A 21,033-nucleotide genomic window follows, 5' to 3' on the forward strand; every position below is an offset into this window, starting at 1 on the left:
TGAACGCCGCTTCCGCGTTCCGGTTTGAGTTCCACCCGGAGCCGGAAATGACGTGGCAACGTGATTGCGATCAGACGTCTGACGCGTTTTGTCAGCACGCAGCTGACGTTCTCAAGGGTCATGACCCTTTTCGGCTTGTATGTCTTTTACCCGCTGTAACCAAGAAACCACAATGTAAGTGTGATTCTTTTAATAAAATCATTGTACCGATGTACTTCACTGTGGGAGTTTCTTCTTGTCATCTTTATATGATTAATGGGAGCTTCGAATCCTGGCATTGAGAATACTCCAAGGTGGAGCATTTTTACTCGGCTGGATTAATACAGTGGAAATTGGTTTACACCCTGTTTTTATACCTGTGAAACAAGGCTTCTTTTGACCCCCTATAATTTAGGGGTCTGTCATATCTGGTAAGCAGTTTGACACACCGGGTGGTCCTGCTTTTTGGTGGAGGTGCTGTTACTAGAAGAAGTGCTATCATAGGATCTATCAGATATCCCATACCTATCTGGATGGTGCTATTTGGATTGTTTTTCCTGTGGTCCATTATCATCTATTGTTGGGACATTTGTTTGCACTATCTACTTAGTTAGTCACTTTGCACTTTAGGATCACTTATTTATTTATATATTATTATTTATTTACATATTATTATTTATTTACATATTATATATATTCATTTGTATTTGCACACCTATTTTATATGATTGCTGCTATTTTATATGATTGCTGCTAAATAATAAGTTATTGCACTTGATTTTCACACCATATTTATTTGAAACTATTAATTTGCTATTTGCATACACGGCATATAAGTGCCTAATTTAAAATAGTGATATTTGTCAATAGTTTTACATTTATTGATTCATTTAATTATATTCTATCTATTTGGTAGAGCGCAGCCATTATATATTATTATATAATCCTTCCGATATTACTTCATACAAAATGTGAGTGGAAATTTGTTGTTTTTAACCAAAAATTAAGCTTGATAAAGTGAGGGAAAAAAGTATTTGATCCCCTGCAGATTTTTGTACGTTTACCCACTGACAAAGAAATGATCAGTCTATAATTTTAATGGTAGGTTTATTTTAATGAGAGACAGAATAACAACAAAATATACAGAAAAAGGCATTTCGAAAAAGTTATAAATTGATTTGCATTTTATTGAGTGAAATAAGTATTTGAACCCCTTCGCAAAACATGACTTAGTACTCAGTGGCAAAACCCTTGTTGGCAATCAGAGAGGTCAGACATTTCTTGTAGTTGGCCACCAGGTTTGCACATATCTCAGGAGGGATTTTGTCCCACTGCTCTTTGCAGAGCCTCTCCAAGTCATTAAGGTTTCGAGGCTGACGATTGGTAGCTCGAACCTTCAGTTCCCTCCACATATTTTCTATAGGATTAAGGTCTGGGGACTGGCTAGGCCACTCCAGGACCTTAATGTGCTTCTTCTTGAGCCACTCTCTTGTTGCTTTGGCCATGTGTTTTGGGTCATTGTCATACTGGAATACCTACCCATGATCCATTTTCAATGCCCTGGCTGAGGGAAGGAGGTTCTCACCCAAGATCTGACGGTACATGGCCCCATCCATCTTCCCTTTGATGCGGTGAAGTTGTCCTGTCCCCTTAGCAGAAAAACAGCCCCCTAGCATAAAGTTTCAACCTCCATGTTAGACGGTGGGGATGTAGTTCTTGGGGTCTTAGGCAGCATTCCTCCCCCTCCAAACACGGGGAGTTGAGTTGATGCCAAAGATCTTAATTTTGGTCTCATCTGACCACAACACTTTCACCTAGTTCTCCTCTGAATCATTCAGATGTTCATTAGCAAACTTTACAAGACGGGCCTGTACATGTGCTTTAGGGGGACCTTGTGGGCGCTGCAGCTTTCAGTCCGTCACGTTGTAGTGTGTTACCAATTGTTTTCTTGGTGATTATGGTCCCAGCTGCCTTGAGATGATTGAAAAGATTCTCCCATGTAGTTCTGAGCCTCACCGTTCTCATGATCATTGAAACTCCATGAGGTGAGATCTTGCATGGAGCCCCAGACCGAGGGAGATTGATAGTTATTTTGTGTTTCTTCCATTTGCGAATAATTGCACCAACTGTTGTCCCCCTCTCACCAAACTGTTTGGCGATGGTCTTGTAGCCAATTCCTGCCTTGTGTAGGTCTACAGTCTTGTCCCTGACATCCTTGGACAGCTCTTTGGTTTTGGCTGTGGTGGAGAGATTGGAATCTTATCGATTGATTGCTTCTGTTGACAAGTGTCTTTTATACAGGTAACAAGCTGAGATTAGGAACACTCCCTTTAAGAGAATGCTCCTAATCTCAGCTCGTTACCTGTATAGAAGACACGTGGGAGCCAGAAATCTTGCTGTTTGATAGGAGAATAAAATACTTATTTTACTCATTAAAATGCAAGTCAATTTATAACTTTTTTGAAATGCGTTTTTCTGGATACTTTTTTTGTTATTCTGGCTCCGACTGTTAAAATAAAGCTACCAATAAAATTATAGACTGATCATTTCTTTGTCAATGGGCAAACATAAAAAATTAGCAGGGGACCAAATACATTTTTCCCTCACTGTACACAGTGAGCACTATTAGTACTATTCTCTTCTGGATGCAACATGTTGAGATGGCCCAGGATGGCAATAGAAGGACTTTCCTGAATTCTCAGTGGTGGTAAAAGAGGCATGGAGAGGAACACAGAAACCCTATTTAAAGAGAAAAAACACAGTTGACCTATAAGGTTTTGGGTCCAAGTAAGAAGGTCAAGAGTGGTATTGCACTGGTGATGGGCATGGATTGGACATAAACGCAGTGCACTTTAAGGTGGTTTTACACTATTGGAAAGTATTGTTCACAGTTTAAGGGAAAAGGATCATATGTGACATACCACATATGCAGCGGATGGACACTTAACACAAGATATTGTGACAGGAAGTCAGATAAATCTGTGAATGTTGTCACAGACAGGAGATACACTTCTGCTTGGGTTAGACAATTCACCAATTACTATAGGGTGTCGGCTGAAAAGGTAGCCAGAACTGGCTTAAGGAAGTTGAAAGGCCTTCAGCTGTTCGGAATGAGGAAGTTAAGGCCTCTATAATTTGTCCAAAGGAAGTCTAAGGATGGCTGCCTCCTGACGCTGTGTGGGCATGGGGAGAGGAGGACAGTCAGATGTGTGCCCCCTGAAAGCTGTGTGAGCATGGGGAAGACCTCCTGAAGCGATGTGCGCTGAGGAGGGCAACAAGTGTGAAGACTACTCGAGGTGAATTGTCTAACCCAAGCAGAAGTGTATCTCCTGTCTGTGACAACATTCACAGATTTACCTGACTTCCTGTCACAATATATTGTTTTAAATCATTGTTTTGTAAGCATTTATATATTGTTTGGCATATATTTAATAATGCACAGTTAGTATATAGGTGTATGAGCAATTGATACATTAATCTCATTATTACTGAGCAATTGATACACTCATTTCACTATTGATGGTAATGTGTAAATGGTGGCTATTGTAGGAATTGTGGGTCCACATGTATGTTTATATTTATATTGAGCATATTGCGTGGCACTGTAGCTTTAACAATGTTTTTTTAAGCTAGTGTGCATGAAACCTCAGAAGCAGTCATGGCATTGCCACAATTAAATTTTCTTCATTCATTAGCATACATCTCTCCTCTTAGTTTTCATGCACAGATATTTTAGGAGACCTGCTGTAATGATGACTTGAAAGTGGGTGACCTGGTGACATCACTGCAGAGAATAGCCTTCATAGACACTACTAGCATGCCCAGACTACCAATGGCCAGTGTTATTCCCATTACATTTTATGAAACACAGATGGCATGGACCCCAAAAATACAGTGGGGGAAATGTATGAAAACTGGAGGAGCCAGAATCTGGGGCAGCTGTGCAATCGCCTTCTATCTTTCATTTAAAAGCTGAATATAGAAGCTGATTGGTTGCTAAGCAAAGCTGCACCAGATTCTGTCTGCTCTAGTTTTGATAAATCCCCACAATGTATATGTCCCAAGGTACCCTACAAAGCAAGGTACCCTTCAAAGCACATCAGCTAGAACACCGTTATCCATCACATGACTTTGATTTGTGGAGTTGTAACTCTCATTACAATACCATCACTTTACAAACGGGGATGACAGACAACACTTTGTCCATTCTTATGTTTATTATTTCTAAAAAAAATAATCTATTACTTTTGTATAACACATTCAATAACAGGCAGACAAATATATATATACCGTAGACTTCTGGATTTTTAAATTGTGAGCATCATTTTCATAAGTGTTTGAAGATTATACATGTGATCTGCCCTATGCATGCTGAGTGTTTATGCATCTATATCATGATCTATTCATTCAGTTCTAATAAAATATTACAGTAAAAACAGCTGGGTATAATATTGATGTATCCATTGTCTTGTGTTTCTGTAGGCCAGAACTGGCTGATTATTGGTATTCGTTATCATACTTATACTTATGTGTTTTGGGAACTATTGTGACTGTCATTATTGGGATAATTGTAAGCCTTTTCTCTGGTACGTATTAAATGGTAAATATTTTTGTATATTTTGTATATTGTATATATTGTATATTTTGTTGATATTTGATGTATTTTTTAGCATTTATTTGTACTCTATTCAGGCTGTATTTTTTTTTTTTTTTGTAATATAATGACATACATTTTAATTCTTGATTCAATTTCAAAACATCACAATGGATTTTTTTTTTTTTTTTTACTTGATTGCATGTTAAAATGTTTTTAGAAATTTCTTTACAATTACAATCCAATAACCATGTAGCCTGTATGCCAATATGATGGGTAACCTTCAGGGGCATGACCAGGACTGTGAAAGACCTGGAGCTCGGGGGCCCATGTGGAAAACAGTGCTACATAAGCCATGGTCATTGGTGGGTGCTTCCTAATTGCGCTAAAAGTGGGAGGGTCTTAAAAGGGTTTGTTAAAATAATACCTAAATGTCCTCACTTTGTACACAAAGCAGATACCACAGTCAATCAGTACCCACAAAATATGATTTCAAGTGCTTTTAAACCCCAAAACAAGAATGTAATATATTGCAGCTTACAAATTCTTAGATGTTGTGGCTGCATTTATTTTATTTTTTTTTAAAGGGCTTTTTTTACCTTTATTTTCACTTGGTGATGAGGTCAGTAAGTGCGTAAAAACAGGCAGATGAGCCGCAATTTTATGTAAAAACCTTTATTCCAAAAGGAAAAACACTTTTACTGTTACTGCTTAAAAAGTGTTAGCTGAAGTTTGGCTTTAATTTGTTAATCAAGTTTATCTAGATCTACTAGTCACTAGTGCATATAGCACTACCCTTTACCTAGATTGACAATGCTGCTGTCTAAAGGTATTGCATTCAGAATGCAGACACCCTAAATCAGGAAGTATGTTACTGACTGGATCACTAGTTGAAAATAAAGGAAAAAAGCATAAAAAAGCATAAAAAAAAGAAAACAAATGCAGCCACCAGAATTAAAAATAGGTAAGCTGCAGTATTTTAATTTTTGTTTTGGGGTTTAATATCACTTTAATTACTGTGCCACAAGCAAGAGTCTCATAGACCCAACCCTACCTTCAGCACAATATTTAAACTTAATAGAAAATAGACAGCAAGCTGACTCTTTGCAAAGGCCTACCTTAAAAGAAAAGAATGGTCAAAGCTTGTTTGGTCATACTTCCCTGACTTTTGTACTTCTGTGACCCAGAATCAGCCGACTAAAGTCCGCTGTTGGCTGACATCACATAGCTGCTCCAGTCTCTGGATGTGTCCTGACAATAATGTTGGGATCAACCCAGGTGCCTGATCAGCAGCTGGCTCAGTTTCTCAGCACGCCACAACAACTGCTCCCGTCCTCTCCATAGCCCAGCACTCCAGTAAGTCAGCGGTCATATAATCGCTCACTTCACTTCTCGGGCTTAGAGCTGGCGGACTGATGCTGCAGCCATATAAGTGAGTAAATGCATTTATATAATTCCCACACTTCTCCTTTAAGCAACCAGAAACTGTTTTGCGACAGTTAATTTTTCGGTCAGGTCAGAGTATGTAATTTCAATATAGCAAATAGAGTGCAGGGGTTGGGAATATGTAATGTACAACAGAGTGTATAAAGTGCAGGGGTCAGGAATACACAATATACCAGCCAGCGCACAGCAGTGGCTAGGAGTATTTGATGTAAAGCCCAGAAAACAGAGTGGAGCTGACAGGAATATGTAACATACAGGCTACAGTACAGAGTACAGAGGTAAAACACAACAATAATAAATTTTTTCATATGAAAATATGTAAAATACAACAATGAGTACCATACAACAACCATACAGTCAAGCACACAGAATATGGTGATCAGAAGTCATTACATACTCCCGACCTCCTGAACTTTGTATGCTATGTTATATGTTGTACACTCCTAAGAGGTGCATAGGTAAGGTGTACCTAAGTAGATCTGTAGTTCCATAGTATTTAACACATTCCCCCCTTCAAAAATCTTCCCCTCTCACCCCTAACCAAAGTCTCCCCACCAAAACAAAATCCCCTCCTCTCTTAAGAATCTCTCTCCAGCAACCCCAATACACAAATACTCTCCTCTGTAAAGCACTCCATTAAAATGTTTGTTGCCCCAACATTTCTTATTCCTGATATATGTCTGTGTTCAAGAGGGAATAAACCCCCTGTATGATTTTTACCTATAGGTAGAGAAAGACTATAATAAAGCTTACCTATAGGTACAGTAAATATCTCAAACGTGCACTGCTTAGGAGGTATTTACTTTAGATGCATCCGGTGACGTCACCGGCAAACGCGCTCTGAAGGAATGGCATACCCACGCCATTCCTTCAGAGCCATGCCGTAAACAGTAACTCGTTTGCACATGCGCGGGAGTGACGTAATCATCAGCTTGGCCATTCATATCGCCAAAGTCTGCAAACCCAGAAGGAAGACCAGGTGAAGATGAAAGTGCCTTCAGCTGTGACAGCGCTCCACTGGAGGGTTTTGTTTCCAGGTAAGATGCATACTAGCACATTATGACTTAAATTCCCCGGTGACAATTTTTTTTTATTCCGTTTACTACTGCTTTAAAAAGTATCCTTTTTTTTTTAAATTGTTTTCCTTATGTCAAATATCTGGTGATCCTGCCAGGCCCCCTGCTTTCCTATTTCAATTTCACCACACTGGGCATAGAAATAAACTCATCCATGTCTTTACGGACCTTGCTTTGTGCACTGATGCGCAGTCATGTTGGAACAGGAAGGGGCCATCCCCAAACTGTTCCCACAAAGCTGGGAGCATGAAATTGTCCAAAATGTCTTGGTATGCTGATGCCTTAAGAGTTCCCTTCACTGGAACTAAGGGGCCAAGCCCAACCCTTGAAAAACAACCCCACACCATAATCCCCCTCCACCAAATGATTTGGACCAGTGCACAAAGCAAGGAAGGTCCATACAGACATGTATGAGCAAGTTTGGGGTGGAGGAACTTGACTGCCCTGAGTCCTGACCTAAACCTGATAGAACACCTTTGGAATGAATTAGAGTGGAGACTGCGAGCCAGGCCTTCTTGTCCATATCAGTAGACCAAACCAAGAAATAGTACAAAGCACCTATCTCCTGCGCTCTGAGAGGTCATCTTCTAACCAAATCGAGCCACACTCAATGCGGCTACCAGAGACCTTCTACTTGGCTTCTCCTGGATGCTTCAGTCTTGCAGCCCCTTTCAAGACCAGGGTAGTCTGGGACCACTGTAATCGAAAAACACATTGCACCGGCCTAGCATATTATCCTCCACAAAGGTTTTATTGAATAAAAAGATGTACAAATACTCACAAACTAGTTCTTGGTACATGCATATCAAAATAATATATTGCCATCAGCATCAGAACAGGAACATGTACCGTCCTCTAAAGCTTGAAAAGCTGGGGAAGAGGCTAAGCCTCAAAACGCGTAAGCCTTTTCAAGCTTTAGAGGATGGTACATCTTCCACTTCTGATGCTGATGGCAATATATTATTTTGATATGCATCTACCAAGAACTCGTTTGTGAGTATTTTTATATCTTTTTATTTAATAAAACCTTTGTGGAGGATAATGCGCTAGGCTGGTGCGCCCTTGTGTTTGTTTTTCAATTACAGTTGTCCACATCAGTGCCTGACCTCACAAATGCGCTTCTGGAAGAATGGTCAAACATTCCCATAGACAAACTCCTAAACCTTGTGGACAGTCTTCCCAGAAGAGTTGAAGCTGTTATAGCTGCAAAGGGTGGGCCAACTCTATATTGAACCCTACAGACTAAGACTGGGATGCCATTAAAGTTCATGTGCGTGTAAAGGCGTACCAATACTTTTGACAATATAGTGTACATCCATCCCAGCGTGGTCAGTTTTATTCTTTGCATTCTACTTGGGAGCACAGCGTCCCCGTACTCCAGTGGTCAGACTTCTGCTGACACGCCCCCTTGTTTGTGTATCTATCTGCACATGCCTCATAGGGGCAGACAGATGCACACTGACAGGAAGAGAGAATGAACTAGAAAAGCGCTCAACAGCAACATGGTAGCTCATTAAAAGTACAAGCTGACAGCCGCAAAGACTGACGGTACATGTAGTTTGTCATTCTCAGCGCACTGTAAATGAATGATGTAGCCAGGCACCCGGAGAAGGTGCCCACTTGCTGTCACTTGGGGGGGGGGGGGGTATGGTGGGTAGGGGGAGAGGCTGCATCTGCTGGAAAATGTTGCATGTTCCACCCTAAATACAAGTGGAACATGTAACATGTTCCAAAAGGTGAGCTTATCCTTTACCGGTATTTTATTCAATGGGTTCAGTTATCAAGATTTTTTATTGTGTGACAGCAAACTTGAAGCTGGTCATAGTCTTTAAAAGGCAGCTGGTTGTGCATGCACCATCTGAATGATCTGTTTTAAAGTTTGTTTTAACTTAGGCCGTGACATCAAAATATCTGCTTGCAATGTTCAAATTCAAATGCTTATGCCTATGGAGTAGAGAAGGCAGAGCATGCTCAGATACTTGTAACACCAGGTTACAATTTCTGACAGTATCTGCTATATGTTTGTATTTTTAAAGCAGTGAAAATAAAATGCATGTTGCTAAAAGCACTGTTCTGGCATAACCCTAATAGTTACAGAATTTAAACAATAAATCAATGCAAGCTATCTAGATATCTCAGAAATGTGGCTAAATTAAGTAACTGTAATGAGAAATAGTGTTATTTGCCCACAGCTACATTGGTTCTCTAGGGCAGGGTTTTTTTCAACCGGGCACCACGGCACCTTGGGGTGCCACAACGAGTCCCTAGGGGTGCCGTGGCAAAATTACAGAAAGCCCTGATATAGTCTGATGGTTAAAGGTTTCTTGTGTAAACTTCTGTGTATATGGAGCAGGGAGAGCACATCCCATTCCTCCTCTGGGCTCTCTCCCCCTCCCTGCTGCTATCTATACTACTGCTGGCAGAACGGAAAACTGTACAAGCCGGCTGTCCGCGTTCTACCAACCAATGATATCATCGGTTGCTAAGGAAAGTCAGGCAGTGCACTCAGCTTTCAGTTTGCCGGCAGTAGTATAGATAGCAGCAGGGAGAGGGAGAAAGCCCAGAGGAGGAATGGGATGTGCTCTCCCTGCCCCATATACACAGAAGTTAACACAAGAAACCTTTAATCATTAGACTATATCAGGGCTTTCTGTAATTTTGCTGTGATAAAGGCAAAGGGGGGTTGTTTAGGGGGAGGGGAAGATTTGTTCTAGAGGGGGAATTTTGCAAAGGGGATTTGTGGTAGGAGGGGGGTTTGTGCTACGAGGGGGGGATTTGTGCTAAGAGGGGGGATTTTAAAGAGGGGTATTTATGCTAGCTGAGGGGATGGGGAGATTTACAACCTACTGACCGCTTAACTCTACCCTAAAAACTAATTTCTAGGTCTTTTTCACACCAGGTGCAGTAAACCATGTTTTTCTGCACCACACAAAAATGCGTTGCCTTTTGCAGTTGCACACAGGTGTCATTAATTCCTAATTGCACCCCCACAGATCAACCAATTGCATGCATGTTTTCACCTACTAAAACTCTAGGTAACGCAGTACCATGCATTTTGGTGGGGCTCAATTTAAAAATCATGCCGGCACATTTTTTGCATGTTTCACTAGCATAGAGCAACCTAATTAAAAATCCAACACGCGGGAACACGCAGAAAAATGCTCACGCTGAGATGCACTTCCTTGTGTGAGCAAGCCCTCAGACTGGTCAGCCCCGAGATTGTATGCAATTCTAAAGGCTGTCTTGACTGAAAAAAGTTTGAAAAACACTGCTCTCGGACACCTATATATCTGACAGGTAGTTATGGAGAAATAACATCTACATTTTAAACAATGCTTGGATACTATTTAAAGACTCATCTAAACGGCAGGGATTGCAATTGAATCTGCTAACACATTTACCCCCTTGCCCCACAACATTATAAGTTTTTGCAGGGACTCATTCCTCCATCTCCCTCTTCCTCCCCATGCTAACTACATCCTCTAGTGGAGGTTGGCCCTCCAGCTGTAGCAGAACTACAAGCCCCATGAGCCATTGCAGGACTCTGACAGCCACAAGCATAACTCCCAGAGGCATAGGCATGATGGGACTTGTAGTTTTGCAACAGCTGAAGGACCACAGTTTGCCTACCCCTGCTCTAGTGAGTACCACTGAAAGATTGCGGCCATAGGGCCTACCCCCCCCCCCCCCTTACCCTTACTCTCTACTGATTATGCTTCCTTATCTCTTATATATCTTTATCCTTCTCCTAGGTTTCTTTCTCTTTTTCTCTTCCTCTTTCTTTTTTATGTTAATAACAGAGTACCCCTTTTTGTTTATTGTTTCGGCGGAGAGTTTCATGTAACGTTCTTTCCCTTCTGCCCCTTATGCACTACTCCACGTAATTCCACAAGATGTCCCTTTTCTTACAATGGTCTATGTCTTTTTTTTCTTTTTGGACAAACTACCTCTACATGTGTTACAAGACTCTCCACATATGGCTCCATGTTCCTTTATTAATTGTACTCCCATTTTTCTCAATAAAAACATATTTGCATGCATGTTAATCCACAAGCAATGACATACCCAAATCCATAGCTCCACTCAAGACTTGACCCCTCCTGTACATGGACAAAATGGGAGCCATCCACTGTAGTCCATCGCAACTCCCCATCAGAAATAAAAAAAAGAAGAGATCCCTATCCTTGTGAGCAAGCCAGGAGTTGTGAATGGCATCAAGGAAGGTTGGTTCCCAAGTGTAGACATTGTTGTATGCAATCACTTTGTTGACAACTAATACTGTAAATACGACTAGTGGAGTGCGGCTGATACAGTTTTTCATTAAACCGTAAGCAGTTTTCAATGATAACCATCAAACTGATTAAGGCAACCTAACACAAATACTTTATATCAATATTATAGGGATGGTGGTAAGTTGCGCCAACCCTTATGGTTAAAAACTGTGGAAATTGCTAGAAAATTTGCATGTGTTTAGGTGGTATAATGGCTAATGATTGCAAATATACGTGTGTGTGGTTTTTTTTATACCTGGTTTATATTTAGCCTACACTTGTTCATAGCTTTATTTCTATAATGCCTTGTGATTCTAATTCAGTTTTTTATGTTGCTGACATATGTTAATAATAATCTTACAGGAGGATTGAAGCAAAACATAAATCGTGACTGCCTATTTGGAAGACAGGATTGTAGTTTTGACTTTCTCTGCTGTCTGAATTCTGACAAGGTAAGCACAGAATGCAATTTTGTGAGTGTCAAACCCACAAAGTGCAACATTAATATGGATATATGTCTTTAGATTTTAGCAATGTTAAAGGTTTTTGGCAGCATTTACTCTTGATTCAAAAATGTTGTCCCATCCATCAATATGATGTGAAGTTGTGTGCAAACATTTCCTTATGCAAGTTGGGTTACATGTGCAGTGCCAGAAACAGCGCAAAGTAAACAGGCCCAGAGGCGAGTGTTTCTGGATGGTGATTGCTAGCCTTTCATGCAGCTAAACAAGACAAGTGTCAGGAAGCAAAGTAAGCAAGGGTATCCTGCATTACCTTCAAAATAATATAAAACAAAAGAAAAACTTTACTTTAAGAGAATGTTGGAAAAAAATGCTAAGAAAGAATTAAATAAAATTTAATTTTAACATTCTGTTTACTGAAAATTATTATTATCATATTTTTCTAGCAGTTGGCAAACAGACAAAGCGTAATAAAAACCCAGCCCCTTCTATTCCTAAACTTCCAGAGAAAGCTCCATTCCATCTCTAGCCCTGGTTCACACCAGAGCGATTTGTCATGCAATTTGACAGTTCAAAGTCACATGACAAGTTGCACCCATTGCTGGCAATGGAACCAATCAAATCGTTGTGACTCCAGCCACATCAACTTTGAAAAAGGTTCCTGCACTACTTTTTTGTGATTTCATTTCGACTTGCATTGATTCTTATTAAATGAAGTCGCAAGCCACAATTAAATCCGAGATCCAAATTGCACTGAATGGGTGGCTCTGAAATCGCGCTGAAGGAACGCAATTTCAAAGCCGCAATGGTTTGAACCATATTTGCAGCTGAATTCAGCATGCTTGCAGTAGGAGAAACTCAGCTGTCTCAATTTCAGACTTAAATATGCATTTTAATTCCTACAATTGAAATTGCTTGTGTTTACACTAATCTGCAAGCACTTTTTGCACAGTTTGAAAACCCCTCAAAGGTTAAATGTGGTAATTCGGCTAATGGAGTCAAAGCTAAGTCACCCTCTATATTTCCAGAAGTAAGATTTTCCTTTTAGAATTCCTGACTTAGTTTCTCCCACCTTGCAGTCTTTCTCTTCTTCTTGTTCAGTTTTTCACCTCCTTCACAATATAAAATGGTAAAAATCCAACAGAAAAATCTGACTTTCTTGAATTTTCTGGGCAGGTGTGCAAATCTCAAGCACTAGGACATTACCACCTGAAGCATAATGATTTAATTTTCCATCTTCTAGAACTTTAGGGCCCGTTTACACTATAAGGTTGATTTACTAAAACTGGAGAGTGCAAAATCTGGTGCAACGGTGCATGGTAGCCAATCAGTTTCTAACTTCAGCTTGTTCAATTAAGCTTTGACAAAAAAAACCTGGAAGCTGATTCATTTCTATGCAGAGTTACACCAGATTTTTACACTCTCCAGTTTTAGTAAATAAACCCCTGTGTGTTGGGCTATGTTGCTCAACGCAAGCCCAATGCAATGAAAATCTGAAATCCATTGTTACTAATAGACCTGCTTCACATCAATGAGTCGTATTAGTGGGCAATGGATGAAAATGGAACACGCTGCATTTAAACACTTTGCAACACATTAACTGCAATGCATCACAGCTACAGTGTGTTTTAAGGAAAGAAAAATAAAATATTTTGGCTCCTGCTGTGAAAAAAATGGTATATTAAAGCAGCGCAGTGCATTAAACAAAACATATCAACACAGCTATTGATGTGTGTTTAACATGCATCAATAAATCCACTGGAAGTGGTATGAATTCAGCCTTAAAGATATTACATTTTTAACAATTACTACCCTGTCAAAAACCTGTTTATATCTTGATTTAAAAATTACAGTGTATTGTCCAGAAACTAAAGCATTCTATCCTATTTTATGAATACTTCTGCCATACATCACTAACACAGATGACAGCACCTCTTACAATGCAGGGCGATTATGTTTCATATAAATTGCTAATAATAAAATTTACAGATATGTTAGAGGTTATTCACAAAGTGAAAGGATAATGTGGTATACAGTGTCACATCTAATGCACCTGTAATGCATAATCCATTTGCCTGTTTGCTGTGTTAGGCTTACACACATAGGGGCCCAAATGATTAATTTCTGCAGAACAGCAAAAAGGAAAATGACATTCAATTTGCACATATAGATATCCTTGATATCACATTTCAAGCCATTTCAAGCCTTTTTGCAGTAATATTTTCTATGTGACTGTGCATATGAGGACAGGCACCATCCTTACTTGTAAATTAGTACTGGTAATCTGTCATAGCAAACCTCTTTAGTGATGTAATTATATAACAGTCTTAAGGTATATGTATAGTCAAAGTTTTTTTTATTTTTTTTTTTGAGTAAGGAAGGGAAAAAACACGTCAGATTATTTTTTGTAGACTCTGGCCTATTGGGAAGACTTCCCTTCATTTCCTGTCCTGGAGAGGCAACAATAAGGCTCCTTTCACACAGGCTGTGATCAGGTCCATCTGTCAGTTTTTCAGGCGGACCTGATTGAACCACCCATTCACCCGTATAGAGTGACAGATGTCAGCGGACACATGTCCACTAACACACGCCGCTATCCAATCCGATCCTGCCTGCCAAATCCAGACAGATGGTGGTCCTATTTTCCATCGTCTGGCAGATCAGATGGGATCGGATGAAAACGAACAGGCGGTCTGTTTTCATCCAATCTCCCTATAGAGGAGAGCGGGACTCTGACAGGTCTGTCTCTGCACAGTGAGTGGAGATGGACCAGTCATCTGCCTGCTCAGCGGGGATCAGTGAAGTGATCCCCACTGAGCAAACAGAGTCCGTCAAATAGATTTGCCCCATGTGAAAGTGAGAAGAAATCTTAAGTGAGAAAAAATCTTAACAAAATAAGGGGAAATTTCCTTTCTAAACATCTCTAAAAGGTTGGATTTGCCATCCCTTTCTGTCTCAGTGGGACATAGACAGCAATACAAATTGTATAAATAGATGGTGTTGAAATGCCACATATTATTACATACCCCCTCATGATGTGGGGATGGAATTTTGGTGCAGTGCCTAAACTTGGTTGGTAGCTCCTTTAAGTCAGAAGGGTTCCAAGGCCACTTTGGTCTGAGACTGAAGAAAGAAAGTGAATGAATGCAATTCCAAAGCGTGTCAAGAACCACAGATAACAAAAATGTTTCCATAAAAGGTCAAACAAAATTATGGCCAACTCTTCAGGGTTTGTTTTGGATCTTTCTATTACCTCACCTATTCTCTTGATAAAATATTTAGAATTAAATATAATAAGTGCCTACAACCTTTTGTCTAGAATAGAAATCTAGCCAATGCTGATGCAGCTATTTTCAAAAAAGTTAATAACAAATGATAACTGTGCTAAAAAAAAAAAAAAAAAAAAAAAAAAGATCTAATTTATTTACAAAAAGAAGCTGGCCATTAATCAAATATAACCAAATGTATAACAAAGATGGTAAGACTTTAAAAGCAATGATGTTAGTGCTACCATGGATAATGGTTGTCATGCATATAGGGATGGTCTGACCGAATACATAATAAACAAGCAAAAAATTGGGGGAGCAAACCCTGAACATGTATATCTAAAGCCGGTGCAGCTATAGACCAAGCAACATGTATATTAAAAAAGAATAGTGCAACCATGCAAAAGAAATGACTATTAAATATGGAGACAATCCATAAATAAAAATGGGGATTTAGTCCCACCATATGGCCATATCGTGCTCAAGCCCACCACTGCGTCAAAGCACCATCAAGTAGATATAGGAGGAGTCCTTTGTAGTGCATTAGCACATCCATCCCAGCAAGGAGTGTTGTCTCCAAGGGTTGGAAAGGCTGGATTCACCCCTTTTTTATGGATAGTGTAGGACCCACTGATAATGGGGTACTTTGACGCAGTGGTGGGCTTGAGCACGATATGGCCATATGGTGGGACTAAATCCCCATTTTTATTTATGGATTGTCTCCATATTTAATAGTCATTTCTTTTGCATGGTTGCGCTATTCTTTTTTAATATATAGGGATGGTCTAACTGCCCTCTGGTCCTTGAGAAGCCTAAAACTTTCCTACACATGTATAAATGGTCCTAAGGCAACAATCTGTGTTTATCAAATCGTTTTTTTTTTTAATTACAGATCTGTTACTTTTTGTTGGGGTGGTTGCAATGTGTTACTGCTGAATTTTTCTATAATGGGATATCTTTTCGCAATTATTAAAAAGTCCTGTGAGTGCAATTTAACCTCTTAATCCTCCTGGTTTACGTTGGATCTTATATGCATTAAAATTTGTGCCACACACATTCAAAAAAATTTGACTAAAAGGGAGAATCAATAATGGCAGGAGTCAGTATAGCTTATAACAGTTTAGTAGCCATTTGTGTTTTAGCTATGGAGCAGGGTGGGAGAGGTATAATGAAATTGACTGCTGAAAATTTTAAAAAAGGAAACCTATTCCTTTCATATCTAATGGTTCCATTTTTTTTTTTTTTTTTAAAGCAGGATAACGCTGACATTTTAGAATGGAAATCACACAATGGACAAGGACATGACAATCCAGCCTACACATCAGATAATTTAAGCCTATCACAATTGAAATGAATACAAAAAATAAATTAAATTAATTTTAACGACTGTTGTTACAATTGTGTCTTCATTTCACTGTAATATTTATTAGATTGCCGTTTTATTTGACAATTATCAAAGCTATCAATTCTTCAGCATGTCATCAGCTGAGGTAGGTAGAGTGAGTATATAAAAACCACATCTTTCCTGAAATTATAGGTAACATTTTTTATGTAAAAAAAAAAAAAATTGACTTGCCCGTTCAAAATGTCCCTGTGACCAAGAGGGTCAGACATAGAAGAGAAAATGAGTTATCAGTGTGTACAGAGGCTCCATATTTAAATATGCAGAAGGCAGTTATGGAAACTAGAATTGGGATGTAGTTGAATCTGCTTCTGTGGAATGAAAGGCCCTGCTGAACAGAATCTGGATGGAGAATCTGGATGTAGAAGTGTTTTCTTCCTCTTGGAGTTATTGGCAAGTGTCAAGTAGCAGTAGGTAAAACAGCCAGGTGCTCTCTCCAGGATTTGTCTCCAGCTATACTTAACTCTATAGAAAACAATATGATTTGTACACATTCATACTGCAAGAAATATCAACCACATTGCTGTTGTATACATTTTACATGGAGTGCCCAGTAATAGCCCATGTATTATAGATATGCCCCCCCCCCCCCCCGCCCTCCAAGACCCAAGTCCTCTTTTCACAAGTCATGGCAGAACCTGAATGTTTCAGATGGAAGCATCTCTAGTATGTTTCAACAATGCTGCAGCGTAAAAGGTCCTTTAGGGCAGGGGTGTTCAAACTTTTTTCAATGAGGGCCAGATTTGATGAAGTAAACATACGTGAGGGCCGACCATTTTACCTGACATTCTTTGGACCAATAAAATTAAATGCAAATTAACTATTTTATGCAAAGTTTATTGCAAACGGTATACTTTTCATTTCATCACATGGATGACAAATCTAAACAGGTGTTAAATCCCTCTGCCTTTCATATCTGAAGGCCAGATGAAAAAAAATCCAGGCAGCAGAAATATATGTCAGGATTCAGGAACATTGTAAAGTACTTTACATATTATTGGTAATAAAGGTTGTCTGTCAACTTTTAGGTTAAAAAAAAATATGAACAGGAACATAACACCAAGTATACATGTTGTGTCCAAATATATTGATAACTGATTTAGACCAACTGACATTCACTGAGATTTTACAATGTATTCATCTCAATCCTAATCAAGCGGGGGACAAGCGCGCGCCTCCGGAGGCGCGCTCCCGCCCCTGCTCATTCACAGGCATCCCTGCGCGAGTGAACGGCAGCTCTGATGTCTGCCGGCCACTCGCAATCTCCTGCTGGAGAGAGAGAAAGGCAGGCGGCTGATGTAAACAAAGCCGTCTGTCATTCTCCCTGGTGTAACTGCAGAGATCATACGATCCTGCTATGTAGGATCGTACATCTCTGTGGTTACATCACAAGCCACGCCCTCCACAGTTAGAATCATGCCCCTAGGGATACATTTAACCCACTGTTTACCAATAAAGTTAACCCCTTCCCTGCCAGTGTAATTTTTTACAGTAACAGTGCATATGTATAGCACTGATTACAGTAGTAATGTCACTGGTACCCCCAAAAGTGTCAAAAATGTCAGTCAGGGGTCCGATCTGTCCGCCGCAATGTCGCAGTCCCGCAAAAAAAATCGCAGATCGCCGCCATTACTAGTTAAAAAAAAAAAAACAATAAAAATTACATAAATCTTTCCCGTAGTTAGTAAACGCAGTAACTTTTGCGCAAACCAATCAAAATACGCTTATTGCGATTTTTTTACCAAAAATATGTAGCAGAATACAAATTGGCCTAAAATGTTAAAAATTTTGATTTTTACGTTTTTTTGGGGAATTTCATATAAAAAAAATGTGAAAAATATTGTTATTTTTTCAAAATTGTCGCTCTTTTTTTTGTTCATAGTGCAAAAAGTAAAAATCGCACAGTTGATCAAATACCACCAAAAGAAAGCTCTGTTTGTGGGAAAAAAAGGACGTCAATTTCATTTGGGTACAGTGTCGCAATTGTCCGTTAAAGTCACGCAGTGCTGAATCGCAAAATAGGCCCTGGTCTTTGAGCAGCCAAATCCTCCGGGGGTTAAGTGGTTAAAGAGATATATAACAACTATAAACTCCCAACTATAGTAACACATATAAGAAGGCCTTGTCTTAGATCAGTGGTTGTCAACTCATGTGCAAAAGCGGGCCAAAAATGCAGTCCCTGACATCACCAAAGGGCCACACATAATGATCAATATATGTAATGCTTGAGAGGACTGTCAGAAACTGCAGATGTGATAGAGGAAATGAGGGTCAGAGAGCGTGGACAGGATACATTTTCGGCTGGGGATATGTTGCAGAAGACAAAACTGGGTACATGTTACATGAGGCTCGTAGAGATCATTGCTATTACCCTAATCAATGTTCTCACTACAAACTGCTGAGATCTAAGGGCCTCACATTATATACCAAAAGGCCGCAAGTTGGGCACCATTGGGCACTAAAAGGGCTGAGAGTCATGTCAAGAAAGTCATTAAAAGAAGTAGCAGAAGATCAGGGACCAAGACTCTTCAAAAAGTGGATGGGGAGGTGGCCAAGGAGAAAGCAAAACCAAAGATGTTCCCTAAAATTCAAAAGAAGGAATGGGAGGGGTTGAAAGAAATTACAAAGACTTCTATGATATGATATTCGTATCATCCACGTTTATACAGTATAGTAAATAATATATATATTATTGGTATATATATATATATATATATATATATATACACCAATATTCAAAAAGGGCAGAGGCATATCCCGGGCAATTATAGGCCGGTCAGTCTGCCGTCAATAGTATGTATATTACTGGAAGGGATGATAAGGGACTATATCCAAGAATTTGCTAAGGTCAACAGTATCATCAGCAGTAATCAGCACGGGTTTTCAAAAGGACGTTCTTGTCAGAACAATCTGTTAACATTCTACGAGGAGGTGAGCTGTGAACTAGATAGGGGAAGACCTGTGGATGTGGTGTATCTAGATTTTACTAAGGCATTCGATACAGTCCCCCACAAACAATGAATTTACAAAATAAGGTCTGCAGGCATCGACCACAAGGTTTGCTCTTGGATGGAAAACGGGTTAACCACTTTAGCCCCGGAAGATTTGGCTGCTCAAAAACCAGGGCCTATTTTGCGATTCGGCACTGCGTGAATTTAACGGACAATTGCGCGGTCATGCAACGGTGTACCCAGATGAAATTGATGTCCTTTTTTCCCACAAACATAACTTTCTTTTGGTGGTATTTGATCACCTGTGCGATTTTTATTTTTTGCGCTGTAAACAAAAAAAGAGCGACAATTTTGAAAAAATAACAATATTTTTCACATTTTTTATATGAAATTCTCAAAAAAAATATAAAAATCAAATTTTTTTAACATTTTAGGCCAATTTGTTTTCTGCTACATATTTTTGGTAAAAAAAAATAGCAATACGCGTATTTTGATTGGTTTGTGCAAAAGTTATTGCGTTTACTAACTACGGGAAAGTTTTATGTCATTTTTATTGTTTTTTTTAACTAGTAATGGTGGCGATCTGCGATTTCTTTTGCGGGACTGCAAAATTGCGGCGGACAGATTGGACCCCTGACTGACATTTTTGACACTTTTGGGAGTACCAGTGACATTACTACAGTAATAAGTGCTATACATATGCACTGCTACTGTAAAAATGACACTGGCAGGGAAGGGGTTAACTTTACTGGTGATCAAGGGGTTAAGTGTGTCCCTAGGGGCGTGATTCTAATTGTGGAGGGGCATGGCTTGTGATGTAATCACAGAGACATGCGATCCTACATAGCAGGATCGCATAGCCTCTGTGATTACTTTAGTGAGAATGACAGATGGCTGTGTTTACATCAGCCGTCTGTCCTTCTCTCACTGTAGAGGGAGACCACAAGTGGCCAACGGCCCTTGGAGCCGCCGGTCACACGCACTGACTCCCCAGCCGACGAGCGGGAGCGCGCCTCCGGCGGCGTGTGATCGCCCCCCAGCTCCTCCCAGGCTACCGCCGTACATGTACGGCACTTTGCCTGGGAGCGCCAGACTGCCGTCATACAACTGCGGCGGGCGGTCGGCAAGTGGCTAAAGGGGTGTGTCCAAATGGTGGTAATAAATAACGCTTACTCAGACTGGTCTGGAGTGATAAGTGGGGTCCAGATTGGGGAGACCGCTCCAGGTGGGATAGGTATCGGGTGCCGGTCAGATCCGTAATCCAAAGCCGTATGAGACAAAAAGAGATGACCGCACTCCGATGTAGATCAAATTGGAGTATGTTTATTCAACATCAAACAATAGGCAAAACTTAAAACATCACACTGTGAGTGCAGGACAGAAGAGGTAGACGCGTTTCACTACTAGAGATGTCGCTTACTCATTACCAAGTCTTGGTAATGAGTAAGCGACATCTCTAGTCGTGAAACGCGTCTACCTCTTCTGTCCTGCACTCACAGTATGATGTTTTAAGTTTTGCCTATTGTTTGATGTGGAATAAACATACTCCAATTTGATCTACATCGGAGTGCGGTCACCTCTGATAAG

At 39.9% G+C, this 21,033-nt stretch overlaps 1 protein-coding gene across 1 annotated transcript in view; it reads left to right on the forward strand.

Annotated features, from left to right (window-relative positions):
• Positions 1-16,462, forward strand: part of SLC5A8 (solute carrier family 5 member 8) — a 205,381-nt gene extending 188,919 nt beyond the window's left edge. The window contains exons 28-30 of the mRNA XM_082253567.1: positions 4,462-4,565; positions 11,730-11,818; positions 16,346-16,462. Of these exons, the coding sequence (XP_082109693.1) occupies positions 4,462-4,565; positions 11,730-11,818; positions 16,346-16,447 (295 nt within the window). The 3' untranslated portion in view covers positions 16,448-16,462. The remainder of the gene's footprint in view (positions 1-4,461; positions 4,566-11,729; positions 11,819-16,345) is intronic.
• Positions 16,463-21,033: the final 4,571 nt, after the last annotated feature.

Source organism: Pelophylax lessonae (genome assembly GCF_965119305.1).
Source record: "Pelophylax lessonae genome assembly, chromosome: 4".
Classification (NCBI taxonomy): Eukaryota; Metazoa; Chordata; class Amphibia; order Anura; family Ranidae; genus Pelophylax; species Pelophylax lessonae.